This window comes from Triturus cristatus, chromosome 12, assembly GCF_964204655.1.
Source record: "Triturus cristatus chromosome 12, aTriCri1.1, whole genome shotgun sequence".
Classification (NCBI taxonomy): Eukaryota; Metazoa; Chordata; class Amphibia; order Caudata; family Salamandridae; genus Triturus; species Triturus cristatus.
Window position 1 is genome coordinate 264,593,526 of NC_140595.1, and position 22,164 is coordinate 264,615,689.

Consider the following 22,164-nt stretch of genomic DNA (forward strand, 5'->3'; position numbering starts at 1 on the left):
TTTGCGGCCCTTACCCACCCATGAAAACCGTCTGACCATTTTAAAATTTCAAAATAAAGCCTCAGTAAGACCTGTTTTATTTCCTAGCCAATGAAGAGATTTATTTCGAAGACCCTCCTATGTTTCGTGCACAGATGTATGCAATAAGGGGGCATTGGCTATAATTATTATGTATGGAGTAGCTGCCGACGGAAGGTCAAGGAGGATATATTCTGGATTTGCTGAGGGTACCCTTGTCCCAATTGGGTGACCCCCTGATCTATTATTAGATCTTTTCTTCTCTATTAAGGACTTAATATGGTCATTATTATCTTGCGATTTATTACCAGGAAGAATTGATCTTTGTGTGGGCAAACTGGTAACATTGTTCATAGTGTCTGAGCTTGAGGGTTCTTTGTTTCCAGTCCTGATGTAATCGATCCCTACCTGTGGGATTGAGAGTGAACTACAGGGATGGTTATCAGTGCGTTGCGCATTCACCCCCCCCTGCAATTGCCTTAATGTCTCCTCTTAAACACCCCTCTATGTTTGCCACTCTATCTGTTAATTTCCCTAAGGCGCCAGCCACATAGTTAAATAAATCATCAATTTCACGAGATTTTTCCTATTTCTAAGGATTGGGCCTCAATTAGCATGTTCGCCGTGGATCTCCCTGCGCTAACCAAACTTCTGAGTACAGCTGTTTTCTATTGTTTACCCAGGTTTTTCCTTTTCTTAGGTAGTAACTTTTTACTCGGCCTCGCCGAGCTCTTCCCAACAGAGTTTGCTGTTTGAGACCCCTCCACAACATCAGGATTCTTACAGCGTTTCAACGGTGGTTTGGAATCATCCTCTGTGTCACACACATATGAAAGATCTGAAGGCTCCTGTATGCACCCGTTATAGGCACCCTGAACAGCTTGCCTCTCGCATACTGTGGTGGCAGATTTATCGGGAGAGCTAGCGCATGTATTGCTTCTCATTAGCGTGTCTCGTCTCCCTTGAGTAAGGGTCTCTTCTACCATATTTATTTGTTCCTCAATAGCTCCCATTGCACCAGTCAAATAGGTCAGCAGTGATTTTTGACCTCCTGTTTTCTGGACTAAGGTGTCAATGTGACCCGTCTTCCTTTTACCCATTACTTTACAGCAGCTTGACAGTCAGAAGTGAAAAACAGGAATCCCGAGCACTCACCAAAGACACAGTGATGACGAAGAGAAATTCAGGAGAATCCAGCCCAGCTTAGAGGGGTTGCCCAGCCCGGCCTCAAATGGTCTATGACGGGATAAGACGGGCCCGTCTTGGCCCGGGCCGAGCCCGCGAGCGTCCCGTGCTGCGGGACCGCCGAGAAGCTTTAGAAGCCCCTCCAGGGACTCCCAATAAAGTGCGGTGTGCGAGATCAGCAAGGGCTAGCAGCAAAGATCCGAGCTTCGTATCGTGGTCTCCCATGCTGCAGGACCGCCGAGAAGCTTTAGAAGCCCCTCCAGGGACTCCCAGTAAAGTGCGGTTTGCAAGATCAGCAGGGGTTAGCAGCAAAGGTCCAAGCTTCGTATCGTGGTCGCCTGCGCTGAGGGACTGCCGAGAAGCCTTAGAAGCCCCTCCAGGGACTTCCAGTAAAGTGGTGTGTGAGAGATCAGCAGGGGCTAGCAGCAAAGGTCAGAGCTTCGTTTCGCAGTCTCCATAATCTACACAATAAACCTTCTCGTTCAAATTTTCCTCTTTGTGGTTGATGGACCAATTAGTTGAAAAATTGAAGGCAACAGTCACTCAAATAACAAACTAACAATATCACAGACTCATTGTTTGCAATTTGTTAAATGTATCTAACTCAAAATGCCTTAGTCTTAGAAAATACCTCACGAGAGAAAATGCACTCTAAACTGTCATCAAATAATTAATCTCAAGAAACATAGGTTGCATGGAGAGGATAGATGAAGAGACATCAGACATGTGCATAAATCAATTCTCAATTCGGAAAGATAGATGTAGAGACAAAAGAACATGGATTATAACTTCGAGATATCAAAGATACCAACCCAAAGAATAAGAACGAGGAAAACCACCACCCAGGCCTAGGTAGTGGCAGGGGACCCCGAGACAAAGAGTCAGGGATCAAAGACTAAGATCAGGCTAAGGATAGGACTGGAACAACTAGGCCTCTCTGCAACCCGACAATCAGCAGCACACCCTTTCTCTCCTCACGCCTAATGCAGCAGCGGCATTTGCCGCCCTCGCTTCTAGCCCCACCCCTAAATCACCTATTCTTTATACCCTTACCATACAGATTCCATGCCACAAAAGTTGCTAAAATCACCCTTTCTTGCTATGGGATTGGTCAAAACATGGGGCGGATGATCACCCTATCATTAAGTCATAATTCTTTGACCAAACCCATTGAGGTGAAAGTAACAAATTAAGGGCAACATTTTATACATTCAACATTTTGTGGATTTTCCCACTGAGTCACTGGAGTTGGCTGCACGTCAAACATCATGTCCTTCACCGTGCCATGCTCTTTCAGCTTTTCGGCCACTTAGTCACGTGGTTTATGCGCGCTGCAAGTTTCACTCATCACAATGCGGCTAACTTACAATTATTAATGATGTGGTAATTAAATCTTCACTGTTAACCACTCACCTTAACTCTAATCCATGTTAACAGTTATCCAAGCATAACATAAGCAGAATTAATAATTATGACAAAAGCAACACACGTCATGCTTTTTACTACATAGACATGCAATGTGCCATGCAATACATTCATAACATGTTCTACACGCCATATTACATTTTCGATTTACGTAGTGTTAGGACTAATTTCATGCATATTGTAAAGCAAAATTTTCCTCGTGTGATGTGTTTACACGTTAAAATACTCACTACTTAAAATTAGTACGTATTACAGGGGTACTTGATTCAAGCGGGTTTCTTTTTGCAATCCCCTCTCCATCAGTGGCATTCCCCAATAACAGGTGGTAATCCCTGGCAACCTGGTCACTGGCACAATGCTGGTAATCCCTTGCCTATTGCAGGCAACAATGGCATGATGGTGATAAGGCACAAACGTAAATCACTGACTACATTAAAGTTCAGGCAGGCTCAGAGAAGAGCAAGTGAAAGTATGTAAGTGGTACGTTAGCGTACATGCAGAGTTAACTTCTCCAAAACCTATACCAAACGTCTTTGCCATTGCCAGGGTTTCAAGTAGATGGTTGGAAAAAGCAAAATCTATTACATTTATAAATGTTTGTTGTCTTTTTATATCTACCTAGTGTGTCTATATGCAGTACAATGTACCTTTATTTATCACTGTTCAATGTGTCCAACCCTCGCCCACACATGTTCACTGCCTCTTGTGGACTCTACCCAGGCCAGAAATAGGTCTCATGATCCATTCTGATGAAACCCGGAACATTATCTGTTAAAAAAGCCTTTCCCATATGTAACTGGTGATAAACTGTAATAAATAGTTTAACAGCCAGTTACGATTCTATATGTAATATTGCCTGTGCCTTGAATAAAAGTTTCTAAAATGATAAGTGTAGGATCCAAGTAAGCATATATACTGCTAAGGGAAAATTAGTTTAAACGTTTGAGTTGGTTCTGTTCTTTGCCAACTTGCAGCTTACCATGATAGTTTGCACTAGTTTTATTTTTACTTCAAGAGCCAAAAATACACGGATAATCAAACCTGATGCATCTTTGGAAATGGCTTATGCTCAGCTACTCTGGTTGAACGATGGAGTTTAGATTACTAACAAATTCATTTTTTGCAAGATAATCGAAAATCTTTGGCAACAAGGGAAAAGATTCCCTCCACAGAGTTGCAACGGCAGAATAAAACGCTGCACTATTGTAATAGTGTCTACGGCTTAGATTTCACATGCTCTAGTTTATCTCCGTTACAATCTTGTAAACCTTGTTTACAGCTGGTGACCAAACCCACAGTTTTACCATCTGCAGCATGGATGACACATGCCACTGGCGAGGTGGAGGGACGCATGCTCGTACCTCAGCTGGCAGTGGTCCTCCGCAGCTCCTGGAGACCCCAAGCATATCAAATTTACATGACAAGCACTTCATTATCCAACGCTGGAGCCTAATCCGGGTAATTATGCTGCCAAATGCGATTGGACACTATGGGCCTCATGTAGGTAGCCAAATACCGGTCGGTAACGGCCGATTTTCGGTAATTATACCGTTACCGACCGGTATTTTGGCTTTTGGTATGTAGGGGGCTCATTTTTGTATTCGGTAATTTACCGATTCGGTAAAATTACCGAATCGGTAATTTTACCGATTCGGTAAATTCCGAATACAAAAATGAGATGTAGGGGGAGTGTGTGGGTGTTTTTAGGAGTCGGTATTTACCACCAACTAATAGTTGGTGGTAAATAATTAATGGATGTGTTTACGCATTTTGAAGCGCTTAGAAGTGTGCAATGTGGCAGACATACATGCCCTTAGGGCATGTATGTGTGCCACATGTGCACACGTGGCCGAATCAGGGGTGCAACAGGGTGTCAATGTGACACCCTGCCACCCTTGCATGTGTTCCCCTAATTACCGAATCGGTATTTACCGATTCGGTAATGAGGCATACCTTCCCATCAATGGGAAGGTATGCCTCATTACCGAATCGGTAAATACCGATTCGGTAATTACCGACTTTTACTGAATCGGTAAATATTACCGACTCATTACCTACATATCATTTACCACTTCATAAATACCGAATCGGTAAAATTCGGTATTTATGAAGTGGTAAATGGGTCCCTACCTACATATGGCCCTATAGGAGGGGTCACACTTAATTGAAGACCTGCGCTGCCTTCCCAGCCTCTCTCCCAGCCAGTTATTGTACGACAAACGCGAACAGCTAAGCTCGATAATTTATAATATGACCTCCTGTATCAACCCGAAACAGGCTTGGGGGTCCGTCCGACTGGCTGCAAACAACGTGCCAGCGAAATTGTCTCTAAGAAATAATAAGAGAAACACGAGATGATGCTCTACAACAAACGCACGCTGACAGCGACGGAGAAACAAACTCCGATCATAGCATACGAAAATTATTGAACTGGAGCACATGGGCGTGATGTCATTCTTAGCACCGTCATACGTATACACCGCTAATCCGTTACTGCAAGTACATGACTCTTTTTAAACTGAAGTGCGAGCACCCGAAGTTCGAGAAAAAGTTCTCATTTTCAGGCAGACATATACTGGTTCCTCTGTACTTTGTCTGCGAGTCACCCTCGATTTGAACGCTTTATGGCCATTACAATTCTTTATATAACATTGTAAACATGCTCAATAGAGTTAAAAAATACTCGTTAGCATTTCATACAAAAGACTTAATTGGGATCTTAGAAACCAGGCGGATCTATGAACAGAAGCCCTGCAAGGCACAAAACTTCAGTCTGAGCTAGAGGGAGGAGGGCGGGGTGTTAAAGAAGGCACGACAAAGGAGGGGGGGGGGGGGGGGGGGGGGTACAGAAGGCACGAACAATGGGAGGGAGGAGGTAAAGAAGGCAAGGACAACGAGAGGTAGGGCAGCGTTGTGAAGAAGGTACCAAAGCTCGTCTGCCTGCAGTAAGAGAAACTCGATAAAGAAAATGGTGCTTAAAGACTAAATAACATGTACCGTGTAACAACCGAAGTAAAAGCGCCAGTCGCCGTGGGAGGTGACAAATGAAGAGGAGGGAGTACTAAGGAGGGACTAACAAGCCTATTTATGAATGAGAAGCCAGCATTTAGGAAGGACAATGACACAGGCCAATGGCAAATATGGGCGGAGTGTGGGCAGGGCTTCTAGTCCCTAACCAACAACAAGTCTTGCAGCGAATGCGCGCCAACTCTAGGCTTGACCTAAAAATGGCAATAGTTCATCCCCACGCAGCTACCAGCTATCTTCCATGTTGAGCTCCCAGATATTCAACAGGATACTTTAAGAGACTTGAGGAACGAGTAAAGGCTGGAGTTTTGTCATTTGAGAGAATCAGTTCTACTGGGTATGTCCACATTGACTATAACAGAATTGACTATTCTAGTCAGAAAGAGTCTTGTTAACACAAGTGTGCTGCTACACTGTGCTTTCCTGGACTACTCCATATTCTTCGACACACTAAACCAAAGTACATTGTGAAAACAAAGGTCCAATCTAGGTGCTGCAAAATATGAGTGATGTTACCGATTCAAATCTGGTGGAATATGTCTGTGGAATAACATGATTTGTGCTGGAGTACGGAGCGAGAGCAGTGAAACCAAGATGTTTTCACAAAGTCCCGTTATTTAACTTGTATATCTGTGAGTTGATTAAGAGGCATCAAAACTCAGACTCTAGATCAGATTATTCAGGTCTGGTCTCAACATTTTTGGGCCTCCAGCATTATGACAAATCTAGCTGAGCCATACACCATTGACCTGCACAGGAAGGGGCTTCAATGACAGTTACGGTAATAACTGGAAGGTGAGCTAACCACTGCAATCACAACAGTGTTGAGAGAAAGAAAATAAAATAGCGAAAAGTGTGCTCCCTGGCAATTGCATGAAATATGATTAAGGCCCGCGGAAACAGAGCTCGTGACTTGCGTATTATCCTTATACATCTGCTTCGCAGATCTGCAAGAAGGGAAGTGCCGAGGGGGTACATCTGAATCTCACAGTCAGACTATTTCCCCCGCACAATGGGGTATATTCTCAAGAACGTGTGATAATTACCGCAAAATTAGCTTAACGCAACTTCTCACATCGCAGTCCATCGCGGGAAAATAACAGCGTGATAACGTTTTATTCCCAACTCGGCAGCACCATGCGATAGTCTCACGATAACGTGCCAAATGACCGCGTTCAAATTAACGCAAAGCCGAAAATTTTTTAAACACCATCGCGAAAAGAGTGGCGATGTCCCAAATTGTGATACAAAAATCGGCGATAACCAGCAACAGGCCTGCAATTCCCACGCGTCATGCGGGAAAATGCACTATAAAAGCAGGAAAAAACAAAACCAAAATAAACTGCGTAGCAGCATGGACGCACCTGGACCGAGTGCAGAGGACGATTCGAACCCCGCAAGCCCCACGGAGGACCAGCCAGGATCCCCGGGGAAGGGCAAGGAGAGGGAGAGGAGGAAGAGGAAGACGGGGTTCAGTACGCAGGAAAACAGGATCATAGTCACAGAGGTGATAGAACACTACCAACAACTGTTCGTCACCTCCACTGTGACATTGGCAACACAAACGGAAATATGGCAGTCAATTGTGAACAATGTAAATGCAGTCAGAGTGTCGATGAGGACAACGGAGGAGGTCATGAGGAGCTGGCATGACACGAACAGCCATACCAAGCAGAAACTCGCTGCCAACAGGAGGGCAGACACGGCGACTGGAGGTGGGAGTCCTACGCCACAGGAGGAGCTGGTGGAAATGGTGGCCACAGTCATCAGTGTGGAGACGGTGCAAGGAGTTGGGGGTCTGGACACTGCTAGACATGACCTGACCCAACAGCAACAGGGTAACAACCAGGGACTGGGGGGCCAGGGGAGATGGGCACAATGGCACACATGCACAAGTATGCGTAGCACACTGCACACCCACAATGATCATGGAACATGTCCCTAGATACCCTTGGCACACTGCAGCACACACAAATACCAAGTAGGCCCCCGTTCACTATGTGCACAAAGGGGGACCCCCCTCCCTATCACCAATCCCACAACCTACCCATGCACATGTGCAGAATCCAGCAAAGCAGCGGCTCTGTGAGCCACACTGACAATGCAAGTGACACTGCATGACCAATAGCATGGCTGAAGTCAAAATACATGACATGGTGCCTGACAACACTGAGGTGGCCCAGTGTGGATCACATACGCAAAGTAGCAGGTCACACTCTACAATATCCACGTGCACATACAACCCCTGTTGCCAACAACACATCTGAGGACAAACAATGCACAAGAGTACACAAACCGTCCAAGAGCACAAATGACTCAAGTCACCCACATCTCTGCACCGCAAAAGCACACAAGTCAAAGGCACACCGCCTCAATGAAATGAGGGGCCGCTAAATCAGAGCTATAGGGGAGACTCTCCCACAATGCAGCACACACACATAGCAATCACAGCACATCAACATTGACGTCAATGTGGTACAAAGTGCAACACTTTTACTACAGGACAGAGGACACAACTGGTGCCGCTTGTGCGCTGAAACTGGCCAATCACATCAGGCATAGGAGGAAACTGTGAGGTGATAATGTACGAGTACAACCTCACATCCGTCATGTAGTCGAAATGCCCCCTGTCTCACATCAAATAGCCAGCTCCCCCAAAACAGTCACAGTGTACATTGTCTCGCTGTCTGTCTGGTAACATGTACAATGCGTCAACATACATGGAACACACTGTTAACCTGCATCTCCCCTTCACATTGCAGAGGGACAAACACCACCTCCTGCCGAGCAGACCAGACATCCCTGCACTGATGTTTAAGAGGACCCCTGACCATCTGCTCCAACACCCTCCAACAGCTCTTGTACAGCCTCCGCACCCCATCCCAAGGAGCAGGGCAGCCCAGCTGCATCGAGGTGAGCCCGCCCCTGCACAGCAGGAAGCACCCACCACCACAGCTGGCTCACACCACCTCACGGAAAGACACATGGCATTCCAACGCCGTGTGCTAGACTGCCAGAAGGAGCTGTCAGAACAGGTGCGGGTGGGTTTCGATCTCGTGGCAGCCAAACTGGATGCCATACGTGGGTGTATAAGTCCCATCAGGGACCACTTACAGTCCCTATCGGACACACACAGTCCGTTCCATGCTCTACAACAATTCTTGGTTGACCTCGCTGGAGCCATTACTCGTATACAAGAACTGTCTAGTCAGACAGGCTCCAGCGAGGACAGCACAGAGTTGGCACAGATGTGGAGGACAATGGAGAACATGGAATGGATGCAGGCCAGAAGGATGGCTGCCACGGCTGAACACCAGCGAGATGTTGCTGGGATCTTCCAGGCCCTGCAGATCCTCATTTTGCCATTGCTGCCACAGAGCCTGTCACAGATGACTGCTGCAAGAACTTCAGCACACACATCTCAGCCCCCTGATGTGTCAGTGGCACACAGTGATGCTGCCATACCACCTCCGCCCCCTGATGTGTCAGTGGCACACAGGGATGCAGCCATACCACCACACACCTGGCACACCTGACACAGAAGACATATCAGAGAACGAAGATGTCAATGGTAATGACTGTGTCAAAAAGGAGGTTGTAGCATTCATCCCCGCCATATGGCCTGTTCCTGCTTGGTTCAGCCCTCTGCATCATGCCCTGGAACAATACCTTCCACTGTCCCCCGACACTCTGCGACATTCACCTGGACCCCGACATGGACTGTCATATCTGCTCTGGTTACCAATGACACAGCAATCAGGCTGCGGACTGAACTCTTCCTCTTCAGACTAACTTGTAATTCCCCAATGGACTCAGGTTGGCCGTCCACTGGGCAACCATGTGATGTGGGCTTTGCATGGCCATGTACTGCTCCAGCTCCGACACTCAACAGAATGTGAATAAAACATTCCAAATCACACAAATTTGTCATGCCTATGGTCAATCAAGTATAACAGTATGGATGAACGTAGGGACATTGATTGCACAAAAAGGTACACCCTGGGAGAGGACATCAATGCGCATGTTTGACCCTGACCCACATGGCCAATTAGATGACTGTGATGGTGTAAACTAGCCGTGGCCTCATTGCTCATGAACACCAATCTCGACAACCCCCAACGTTGCCCCACGTCCATGTATTAAATAGGGCTGTTTGTAATAATGTCAAAATCGGTAGCAGCCCTGAAGTACTGTCCCCCATTACATGTGACAACAGAACATCTCTTCGCATACCTACTCGCACTCAACTGTGTGGACACAGCCTGTTTTGATGGATCACATTGATCCACATGACAAGAATACGGACACCATACTCACATTGCTGTAGACACGCGAGAGCACAGGTTTACCAGCAACTATCCCACACACAATGTCTGGCTCACAGAGGTGGAGCTGTAAATGGGAACTCACCCCCAAGTGAAATGCGTCAGCCAGTCCCTCCCTATGTACGGACAATGCTCATTGAATCACACGATTTGGCATTCTAATCAACACTTACCACAGTTGAACACTAGTGAAGTTGCGTAGACTTTATTAGCATGTGCGCGTCAGTACGGGCAAGAGAAGGGCCACAACATGCAGACCAATGCTTCAGACAACAACAAGCAGCATAGGAACATGTAGAGGTGCAAGAAATGTTGAGCCAAAAATAAACCAATCATTAAGGATGGCAACGTTCTCAGCCCAGCTGGACGAGTCATGTGATGTTTGGCGTCTGCTCCTTGCCCCCTGTCAGGGGACACGACTCACAGCCCATGGGATCGGCATAGTGCTGTACCACCAGACTGCGCCGACTGTCTGCTCTGCTGACAGTGAGCAGGTGAAAGGGTCCAACAAGGTCACATGTAGCACTACTTTGCCAAGTGTGTACTCTCCCTCCAGCAGTATGTCCAATTTAGGAATGTTGCCAAACGACGCTGTGCAGCTCCGCCCATGCGACTGCCTCACCTTGCACTGGTGTGTGTCAACACGTGTAGGTGCACGCACATGCATTCTGAGTCCAGGCGAATGCAGACATGTCCACTGTTGTGGTGGGATATGTGACCATTCCTCCAAGATGCAACAAGGTTTAGGGACCTGTGCTCTTGGTTATAATGAGTTGTGGCTGCAGGAGCTACTCGTCCATGAATGCAAGAGCAGCTTCATGGGCAATCAGTTCCAAGAGCACGTCATTGTCGAGTTCAACAGACACGAGGGTGAGCCAATCCATTAACTGGTCCGGACAGATGTGCTCCGTCCACGCCGTTTCACCAGTCCGCAATACAGCCTAAAAGGGGAGCGCCTCGATGTGGTCACTGCACACGAGGACTTGTGCAATCTCCCATGCACAACTGCCAGCACATACGCAGAATATCAAGGCATACCATGCATGGGTATCACGGTTACATTCCTGTCCGTGATCCAACAGGGGGCGCACACACAAGTCATAATCCAGTTCAGCTACCATTGTGTTGGATAGGCAGACATCCATGGGCCACTCGAATGTGCATGATCAACAGTGTAACCAGGGCTGCAGGTGCTGTACGCAAGACGGAGGCTCAGACAGTAACTGATGCGCAATACTGCCAGTGGCAGTGCTCCCAACAAATGCAGCATAAGTGCACGGTACTGTTCCACGTGACAGGCGTTGTGCATGTGCCCAGGATGGCCTGCTATTGCGTTTGTGGGACTCGTAGAACCGGCACTCTTCTGACCTGCGGCAGTTATGTGGAGGATATGCCACAGCTCAGAGCAATGAGTCGTACGTGTGTGCAACGTTGGGAAGAATGGGTTGTTGTGTACTTAAGTGTCAAGGGCATCCCATGCAGGGGTACCTCAAGCAGGGACTTGTGTGTGTGAGGTGTGAATACGTTGGTATTTCATTAGTGCAGTTCGTGGTGTGGGAGTCGTCATCATCTGCCATGGTATCTCTCTCAGGGGGTGCCAGCCGCATTCAAGACCAAGGTCGGAGGTGCAGATGTCCTTCCGCCTTATGTATTGGAACAAAGGAGCTTTCATCCCTAATGTTTGTCTGACTACTACTTGCATTTTCGTAATGTGATGTGGCTTTAGCGCTGCAATTGAGGCCAGGCCTTAGGCTTATGATGCACCAATTGCGATACACACACCAGTTGGCATGTAGAGCCAAAAGCCTGAGCGGCCTTGCGCTCCTTGTACAATCTCTCTCCCTTTCTTTCCCTCTCTCTCTCTCTCTCTCTCTCTCTGTACTTTGATGAGCGCATGACACACCTTCTCTTGAATTTTGTCTTCCAGGCTGTGACCTACAGATTGTCCAGTGAAGACCCGCTATGGCTCTTCCGAATAGTTATTTTGAGTTATATTTGAATGACATTTTTGTTGGGAATTTCAATGATGAATGAATGATTCTCCATTTTCTGACCACACATGAATGTCAATTGTTGTATTTGTGCGACATCAGGCGAATTGTTTTGTTCAGGATTTCGTAATGTTGATGTGCAGTATCTTTGTTCCGGGGGAGGGTGGGGTCGGAGGTGCCCAGGGTGAGGGCCTGTGGGTGGTGGTGGTGGTGGTGGGTGTTGTGGCCCTCTTGGGTGTCCGAACTGCATGACCAGTAGCTCCATGGCATCTGTTGTTCTTCAGGTGTGGCTCTGGGCTGGGCTCCCTTTTATGGTGCAGGTTGTCGTCCGACTTTACACCAGGTAAGAGCAGGTGTCCAATTCCTGCTGCTAACGTGCCTTATCGCCTGTTTTGGGATCTTATCGCCGATCTGGCTGGTTGTTGAGAATTTTGTGAAGTGGTGTTGTCGCAGTTTTTAGCACGGGAACGCCTACTCTGCATCGCATTAGCGATAGTTGCCAGTGTCATCGGTGGCAATGTTTTTTGCGACTCCTATCGCAGCAAAACAGGTGATATCGGCTATTAGCACCAGCTTGTGAATGGTGCGATAAATTTATCACCACTTTGGCTGCGATAAAGTGCTAATAACTCGGCGATATGCCCTTGAGAATATGCCCCAATATTGTTCTGAACATTATATTATTTTATTGCAATCTATTGAGCGGGTGAAACTTGGAAGTAAACACATTTGTACAGAATTCAACAAGCATGTACTAGCCTTATGTTCCTACGAGTAGAATTTTTAATTATATGATGTAACAGCAAGAAAATAAAAAATCTTTTTCATTACATAAAATGGTGAGCTTGTAATAATGGAACTGCGAAAGAGCATTCACTTGCGTTCCTCTGCCTCTAGAGAGGTAACATAGTCAAGGGCACGGCAATGAGTGCCCCATTCCTTTATTTCCTTCCCCAGTTGCCTCCAGATCTTCGCATTTCTGAGTGAGGCGTGGGAATGTGGGCAATAGTCTGGCTCCACCAGCCACTGCCCCTTGCCTCCCTCTTCTGGTCTAGGGAGATCAATGGCTCTCAGGGGATCTTCCTTCATGCAGTAGGGGTAGAGCAAGTAGAGAACATGGACCTTAGAGGTGGAGCTACGGCCAGCGAGAGGTACGAGAGGGCAGCAGGGCTACTGTTTGGTTGTACAATGTGAATGGAGATAGGGAAGAGTGGTTGGACTACACTGCACTGATACATTGCTATTTATTTTTTGGGGTGGGAGGGAGTGACCTGGAACATTGAACCTTGGGGATACAAGTAATCGGTAACTTGCACTTTGCTATTACTGCCACTTAGAACTTCTCAAATGAAAATAACCCCTTATTGACAGATACCGATGTACATGTCTCTTTATGTTATTAGCATGAATGCAGTGACATCACAACCGTGAAATACCACATTTGTTTTACATTGTTTTATGTACCAGAATGGGGAAGGGTTTTCTCTTTGTGTCTTCCCCTTCTCCAGAAACCCAAGAGAACCTATGTAAGGGCAATATTTCAGGCCATCTTCCCTGTATGGGTTCATCCTCCCATTGCTCTGTACAGACCAACCAGGAGTGTGGAACAGCAGCGGGTACTTAGCAGGCCCCACCCACAGTCTTCCCTTCCTTTCACGAGAAACAAACTGCTTAGTGTGAAATACAGAGTGCTCTCTCGCGGACAGATGTGACCTGGAACTCAGGTAGTGGGGAAAGCAAGAAGTTAGGTGCACAGTGACAAAATGCTATTTTTTTCCCTAACATATGAAGAAGAGAATGCAAGTGAGTGGCGGGAAGGAGACGGATTTTTAATTAAGTGGAATGGGTATATTTTTTATTATAATATCAGGGGAAAGAGGGCAGAAATTACTTTGGGAGGTGAAGGAGAATGGGTGGTAGCAAGGTGTAAGATATGTTTCTGTAAATACTTATTGGAATCCAGAGCATTCTGACAGAGTACTAGAAGGAAAAATTCTATTAAAGACACGTCAGATATTGACTCATTATCTTACACCATCCCCAACCCACCACACAGCTTGGGGTTGACGAGGGGTTCATGAGAGACATTAATAGCAGAAGATTACTTTCCCTTGGTGGAAAACAACCCCCTCATTGACACCTTGCACAATGCCATACTTTAAAAAATGTTTTATGCTCAGTGCCCTGGATTAATAATAGACAACGGACTTACCAAGGATTATGTGAACTCTCACAGATAGTTGAGTGCGCAGGATGAGGGACGGTTTTCTTCCTTTGCTGCAAAAATACATGTTTTATTAAGCAAATCCGTCAAAAAGATTATGAATGCCAATAACAGCTTACAATATTATTCCATTACCAGTATCAATAACGGACAAGGAATAATACACAGGAAGATAGATGACAGGAGCCAAATGCTGACTAGCGGGAAGCATAGCAAATACATCTTCATTTGGTTATAAGCCATAAAAGCACAGGAAATCTATTACGATAAAATACATAACATTAGATAAATTACATGTACATAAATAAGCGAAAAAGATTAAATTCCAAAAAAACGGCACAAAGTGCAAAATGCAGAAAGTGGGAATAAAAATATACAGATACTAAACAGACTTCCCTAATTGACTGCCTCGAATGCAAACCTTTTGCTTATGAGCCTCCACATATGAAGTACAATTTGGCAGACAGCAAACACTATGGATTGTCTGACATCACTTTTTTAGGATCCTGATGTATACTACATAGTCCCGTATGCCCGGGTTACGGCAGATAGGGAGGATCCCTTTCTTTCTGAACCCCATATAGGCTGGACAAAAAAAAAAAAAAAAAAAAAAAAAAAAAAAAAAGACACGTTCACCAGATTCAGCAGTCCTAAAGCAAAAAGTGCAGGATCCATCAAACTCCCAAGGAGCATGTTGCCATTTGGCTGTAAAAGAGTGAAGTGGCAGGGCCCAAAGTTGAAATTTCAGATATAAGTTCTTTGCTTGGGATGTGGGAGTTGTGGTGGTGGGGCTCAATCTCATCAAGGAATGTTTCCAGGGTGTAAACATCTTTAAACTCAAGGAATGCAGCTGTCAGCGAGCCTACCCCAGCTTGCCCCAGGAAAGAAGCATACCTGTGGGGCCAATATAAACCCTTTAAAATGGCCTTAAATACCCCAGCAGAGTCTGTGGCACTAAACCATAGGGTCGGACACCCTAGCTGAATAGGAGAGTATTTTTTTTTTGATAATCAATTTTATGGAGTTAAAATCACACCAAAACATTACATTGGTAGCAGAATCAAATACATTAAGACTAGAGTCGATAGCCACACAACTAGGGACAAAGGAGCATAAGGCATACAGCAGGGTAAAGTAATGCCCGTAAGGGACATGAAGCCTACACATTCACACCCCTCTTAGGGAACAAGGTTGAACCATTTGCCCCACACCTTCTGGAAATGTTCAGGACAGCCACGGGCTTCAAAGAGGGATTCCTCTTGGGTCCCACACCAGTCCACCCCCCGTTTCCACCGCCCGACACTAGGAGGCTCGGCCTGGGACCAGAGTGCCGTAATGTCCTGCTTCGCAACCACCATGCAGAGGAAGCGCTTATCTGCTCGGGAACCGTCTAGGCCATCAAACACCCCCAGAAGCAAACGCACCAGGTCATGTGGGACTTCCCACCCCAGGGTCAGTGTAAGTTCCAGCTCCACCCCTGCCCAAAACGCCGCCAGGACCGGACAAAGCCAGACAATGTGGTAGAAGTCTGCAGGAGCATGATCGCATCGTGCGCAATTGGGGGAGGACCGCAGGTGAGCACTGTAGAGACACGCAGGGTTGAGGTACGCCACGTGCAAGTAATAGAGTTGGACTAACCTCAGCTTAGAGGAGGTCGTCAACGTTTTAGGAGCCATAAGGGCGTCCCTCCAGTCTACGTCCTCCAAGGGGCCCAACCACCTCTCCAAACGGCCACGCAAGGAGTCTAACGAAGCAGGACCATTATTCACCAAAGAGCAGTAGATCCGAGACACCCCACCTCTGCCCAAATTCCCCACCATTACTTGGGCTTCCAAAGGGCTGAATTCCGGGAGAGAGATGGGAGACAGAATGTGTACGCGTAGCGCATGTCTAAGTTGCAAGTATTTAAATTTGATACAAGTATTTGTATATTTGGGAGGGGTGGAGGGATAAGCGCTGCTGCAAGTCCTCAAAGGGTCCGATATGGTCCCCCAACCAGAGGTCGCCGAGAAGGGACATCCCAATGCTGTCCCAGCGGTTATAGTCCGACAGCGACGAGGTCTCCCGCAGCCACGTACCACACCACAAAGGCGTCTGTCTAGTGAGATTCCGGTCCCACTTTGTGTGGCGCAACGCTGTGTGCCAAGCCACGAAAACTGTCCTGGTGACCGGGGGGGAGATCCCGGGGTATAGGAGCGCCATATAAGTAAGCCTGGAGTTGAGGGAACTCCATCGAGCGAAGTTCCACCTTGTACGCCGGGTCAGACCTGTCGCCCGCGAACCAATCATGGATTACTAATAGTCTTGTGGCAAGGTAGTACAGGTGGAGATTGGTGACTCCCATACCCCTGTCGTAGTGAGGTATACGGCAATGCGCCAGGGACATATACCTGGTCTCTCACCCCCCAGAGAAACCGGGTAAGGATACCGTCAAGTTCACGGAACATGGTCCCCAGAAGCTGGAGGGAGACATTTTGTAAAATATGTAAGAACCAGGGAAGTACCATAATTTTAACGAGGACACTCCTGCCCAAGGGATTGAGCGGGAGGGACTGCCACTACCGAAGGTCCGCTTTTGTCTTGTTCATCAGAGGCGTAATATTTAAAGCCCATTCGAGTTCCGGGAGGAGGGAGATCCATACACCCAAATAGTTGAAGGACATCCTGCACAGAGGGATACTCGTCTGCCAATCAAATCAGTCCCGTGATGGATGGAGAGGCACCAGGGTGGATTTCGCCGGATTGAGCCGCAGGCCCGAGACCCACTCAAATGCGGAGAGGACCGCCAGACAACGCGGACCAGAACTCTCCGGCTCCGCCAGAAAGAGAACATCGTTCGCATAGAGAGCGATCTTGTCAACCCGATAAGGGTCCCAAGCCCACCCACGGATACCAAAGTCTTGGCGTATAAGAGTTGCCAAGGGCTCCATCACCAGCGCAACAAGAGCGACGAGAGAGGGCATTCCTGGCATGTGCCCCTCCAGATAGGAAATGTCTCCGAGAGTACCCCGTTGATCAGGACCCTCGCCGTGGGACCAGAGTAAAGGACTCGAACGAGGTGCCGGAACAGAAGGCCGAACCCCATCAACTCCAACACTTCCTCCAAATATCCCCAAGCGACCGTATCGAACGCTTTCTCAAAATCAAGGAGAAGCAGGGCCAGGTACGGGGGGAGGAGGTGACGGTGCGCAAGAGCGAGATGGAGGCGACTTATGCAGTGCCGAGTGCCACGGGCGGGCATGAAACCACTCTGATCCGGATGGACCAGGGTGTGTAAGTGGGGACGGATCCGCTGAGCCAGGATGGTAGCAAAGAGTTTCACCTCGATATTGATGAGGGAAATGGGGCGATAACTCGCACAGGCAAGGAAGGGCGGGCGTGTCTTCGGGAGAACCACTATGGTGAACTCGTCTGTCTCAGGGGGGGGGGTGGGTGGAGGATCCCGTATCCACCACGTGTTGGAACAGCGCCGTCAAGTGGGGGACCAGGAGGTCTCGGTATGTTGTGCAATATTCTTGCGGGTACCCATCTGGCCCAGGTGTCTTGCCCGAGTGTAGGACGGAAATGGCCCCACGGATCTCCTTCGGGGTAAGGGGAAGATCTAGGGTCTCAGACGTCCTGGAGGAGGCGGGACAGCCGGGTCCCAGTCCCCTCCAGCACCGCCGCCAGAGAGTACGTAGGAGGCCCGGCAGCATACAGCTTGGCGTAGTACCCTGCAAAGGCCTGAGCAAAGGCCCTCGAGGTGAAATGGTGACGGCCGGCTGCATCCCAGACCTCCGGGATGACGCGGTCCGCCTTGGGGTACGAAATTAAGTTATGGAGCAATTTGCCGTTTTTGTCATGCCAGCCGTTCACACGTGTCACCGATAGGCAACCGCGGTGTGGGTACATTGTTCACGGCGAGGATGCCACACCCTCCAAGCATCACAGAGACCTAGGGCAGAGGACCAATCAGAGAGTCGCTTAGCGGAGGCGAGGCGGGACGCAGAGGGAGCACCGGATGTGTCGCGTGGTGGGTGCATGACAGCGTTAAAATCGCCCCAGACCACTGCCAACCCAGGCGGTAAGGAGGAAAAAACGCTTGTAAGGTGTCGGAGGGTGGATGGCAGCGTGGCGGGTGGAACATATACACTCAGGAGATTAATAAGGTGCCCCTCGATCTTGCCGGACAGGGCCACGTAGCGGCCTTGGGTATCTGTCTCAGCTCGTGTCAAGATAAAGGGAAGACCTTTGCGGATCAGTATGGCCACCCCCCTGGAGCCCCGTGAGAAGCCTGAATGCCAAACCCTGTCGAACCCATAACGGGCGAGGAAGGTGCAGTGGGTGTCCATCAGGTGCGTCTCTTGCAAGAATAGGATATCAGGGCCCTGACAGTGAGCGCTACGGAGGACAGCAGTGCGCTTAACGCGGTCTAAGAGGCCATTGACGTTCCAGGATAGGATGTGGAGGGTTCTACCCAAGACAGACATCATTAAGGTGGACAATGTGAGTAGAGGGCCGCGTGGAGGGAGACCGGGCTCCACTGGAGTGGACGAACCCAGGGTGGAGCACGGGTGGGAGAACAACCCGGCCGAGCAAGGCCCATGCCCCCACCAGACACCCAAGTTCTCGGGGAAGCGCCATAGGGGACCAGGGAGGCCGGCCCGTAGGCGGACGAAAAAAATAAACATTGAGGCAACAACATGGTGTCCTTCCACCCACGCTCCCTCCCCCCACTGCATTTGGGGCCTGAGTGTAAGGTCCACGTGGTCTACCAATGCTCTCGTCAATGGCGGTGGCGTGTATACCTAGTAAGCTACCAAGAAAAACAAACATTAGCGGCTCGTGAGCAGCCGAAAACATCAAACCTGTGGGAGACAACGGTCTACCCCCCCTTGCCCCCCAACTCCCCCCACCCTACACTTCCAAACATGAAGCATCTGTCGCCCTGAAACACTTAACTCAAAATCTTAAGCTAAAACGCTTACCAGGACGTGAGCGTATCAGGGCGGGCCCCAAGAGCAAGCACAAAGTACCCAACAACCCAGCAAGTCAAGCAGTGTCAAGGCAAAGGTGGACCCCTCCATATATACGGATACATCAGGGTTGACAGCTGCAAGGAACAATTAGGAACAAATTTGGACCCCCTCAGCTGGGCCACCGGAGTCAATCCGCATCACCGTTGGCAGATCAATGAAGCACGGGGCTCCGGGATAAGTTTGAGTCCGACAGGGAGGGCCGCAGCGGCGCCGATTGGATCAAAAAATAGGAGAGTATTTAATGAACTTAACCCATGGGATTGTCAAGGCTCCAGGTTTCTGCAGGACATCCTGTAAGCCCTGCAGACAAAGCAGCATAGGAGTCGCCCAAAGCCCACCCCAGTACAGAATGGTTCTCAGTCCCATTTTATCGGCTTGAGACTCATTAAGGTGGTGGTGGTGGTGGGGGGTTTAACAGGAAGTTTTGTTAGCGATCTTCTACTTTTTCTAAGAAGTGGTTATTGGCGTAACAAAACTTTAGGGGCCCCCCTGCGAAGTACATGAAGGCCCACCCCTCTGCGGACCGGCCCACCACCTACCACTTTGCCCCATCGCCCAAAAATCTGGAATATTTTGATTTGAAACCTCCAACATTTAAAGAAATGCTCTATAGCGTCTTGCTTAAAGTTCTAATAAGAAAGTGAGAAACAATCAACATATAAAATACGCCATTTGTAACATTATCGAGAGCAGATTATTTAACTGAGACACAATCAGAACAATGCCAAGGAGCGATCCTACTGTCTCAGGAACTTACTATCGCTGAAGAACAAAGAACAACTATGTAGGACCTGAATTAGACTTTAAATTGGTGGACAATAAGTTGAAACTTTGAAAGACTAACCCAAACTTGCAATTTCACAGACTCGACTGACAATATACACGAGGAGTATAAGGATATAACTCAGTATCCTGCCAAATCCAACAGAAATAAATGTGAATTATCTGCATGCCACATACTTGCGACTGTCAAGGGTGTGCATGATAATAACGTGAACTGAGGAAGCAATTTCAATTTTTACCATCATGTCTTAAACAGGACAAAAACAAGCAGGCAAACGAGGCAGAGGATGAAAAATGTTTGGATACTACAGAACATTGATGCAGATGTCTCAGTATGAACTTATTTCTGTAGTGTAAACAATAATAATTACAAGATTTAAATCATACATATTACAGACAAGTGCAATCAACACCATAAATAGCACAGCATGTAGAATAAAAACATCCATATCTGCAAGTACCTAATGTCATAATCTGTACACACTGTAGTTGGTCAAACAAAGGAAAAAGTGCAAATACTTTCAAAGTGGATAATAAGACAATCACCAGTCCAGCAATATACAAAAATCAAGCATGTTTTTTTAAAACAATCTCCCTTTCTTCCTGCATCAAGATGAAAATACTTTCAAAGTGCATGATAAAAACAAGTTCAGCAGTATTAAAAAATGAAGCCAGGTTAGTCAAACAATATCCCATTTGGTTTGTGCATAAAGGCACCTCCCTCAATGTCTTGGTTTGTGCATAAAGGCACCTCCCTCGATATCCGGGCGTGGTTTGGCACCACGCGCAGGAACACCTACACCAAAGTTGTTCGCCCTCACCAGTGTTGCGAGTGCCCCGGACGTCCAGGTTGGGGCTTCCCCATAACCCCTTCTAGGTATTTCCAGAAGGTAGATGGTTTTTTACACCCACCCTCCTATTGCACCTTGTATTTCATTATGAATTCTGATTTCAGGGACGGTACCTCCTGGTACACTTACTTGACCGTTCGCCTGTTTCAGAGTAGATGAAGCTTCCCCCCCCCCCGGTCCGGAGGAACTGCCACTCATCAGTCTGGAGAACTTAAGAATGAAACATTTCGACCAACTGACCACTTCCACACTTCACCTTGAGCTGCAGTAGGTTTATTTCTCCTTGCCAGCCACGACTCACATAGTCAGTTTTAATTATAGCATCAGTGTCCAGCGAATAAAGGTGCTTTGGACTCTTATAGTTATTTTTAGACACACACTAACTCCCACTCTACTCATCACACATTCGCTCCCACACCACATCGCCTAGGGCCTGTCGGCATACTACACAGAAGACCTCCGGCAAAGAGCCCCCTGCGGGGCCCGTTGGGCATTGCAGCGCCAGCCCAACTTGGAGCTGCCCTAAAATGAAGCATGACACCTCTCGGGGTGTGTTAGGGCCCTTGCTCCTTATAGGAGCTCTCTATCCCTTTACCTGTAGCCCCCTGACTAGCCTTGCGTCCCTGCTTTACCTCTCACCCCCTGACCTCTTAGCCCATCTCTGTAGGAACTACATACCTTTGTCTGACAAATATTTCAAAGCAACTGGTAAACAATAACAAGTACCGCACCATACAAAAATCAAATAAGTTTAGTCAACCTATGCCCCTTCGGTTTGTGCATGAAGGTGCAAATATGTCAAAGTGACTGGTGAAGCAATAACAAGTTAAGCAGCATGAACATCAAACCCGTCCAGTCAAACAATGCCCCTTTTATTTGTGCAGAAAGGTGCAAACATTTTAAAGTGACACATGGAGACGCTGTATATGTAATTTAGAGATGAGGACAACAGTTGTTTATTCGTTCAATACACAGTAATAGTGATTGATACCTGCTGCCCAGGCCATTCTTATAGCACTAGGGCATTAAATAGTCTGAACTGTCACACTTGTACGAGTGTGATGGTTAGTAGGTATTTTGGTACTGAGATTTGCAGCCCTATAAGGGGCAATAGTGTCACAAGCTGCAATTACCTCCTGACGAGGGCCCTGGCATGTATTTTTACTTTTACCAACTAAGCACTGCTCTGTGACCACTGTTTACCCACATTGTGGTGCGAAATATTTGGAGATACATGCAGTGTGCCTGCAAGTGTACCTCATGTGAGTATTGTACAGCATGGTGAGTATCCCGCTACTGGCAGCCAAATATGAATGT

The 22,164-nt window shown here is 47.7% G+C and overlaps 1 protein-coding gene across 3 annotated transcripts in view; it reads right to left on the bottom strand.

The window, feature by feature from the left end:
- The window catches only part of LOC146775817 (FH1/FH2 domain-containing protein 1-like), a 2,636,482-nt gene that overhangs the window by 2,299,455 nt on the left and 314,863 nt on the right, over nucleotides 1-22,164 (bottom strand). For all 3 annotated transcript variants that reach the window (XM_085639988.1, XM_085639986.1, XM_085639987.1), the window contains exon 3: nucleotides 14,184-14,248. In XM_085639988.1, the coding sequence (XP_085496114.1) occupies nucleotides 14,184-14,248 (65 nt within the window). The remainder of the gene's footprint in view (nucleotides 1-14,183; nucleotides 14,249-22,164) is intronic.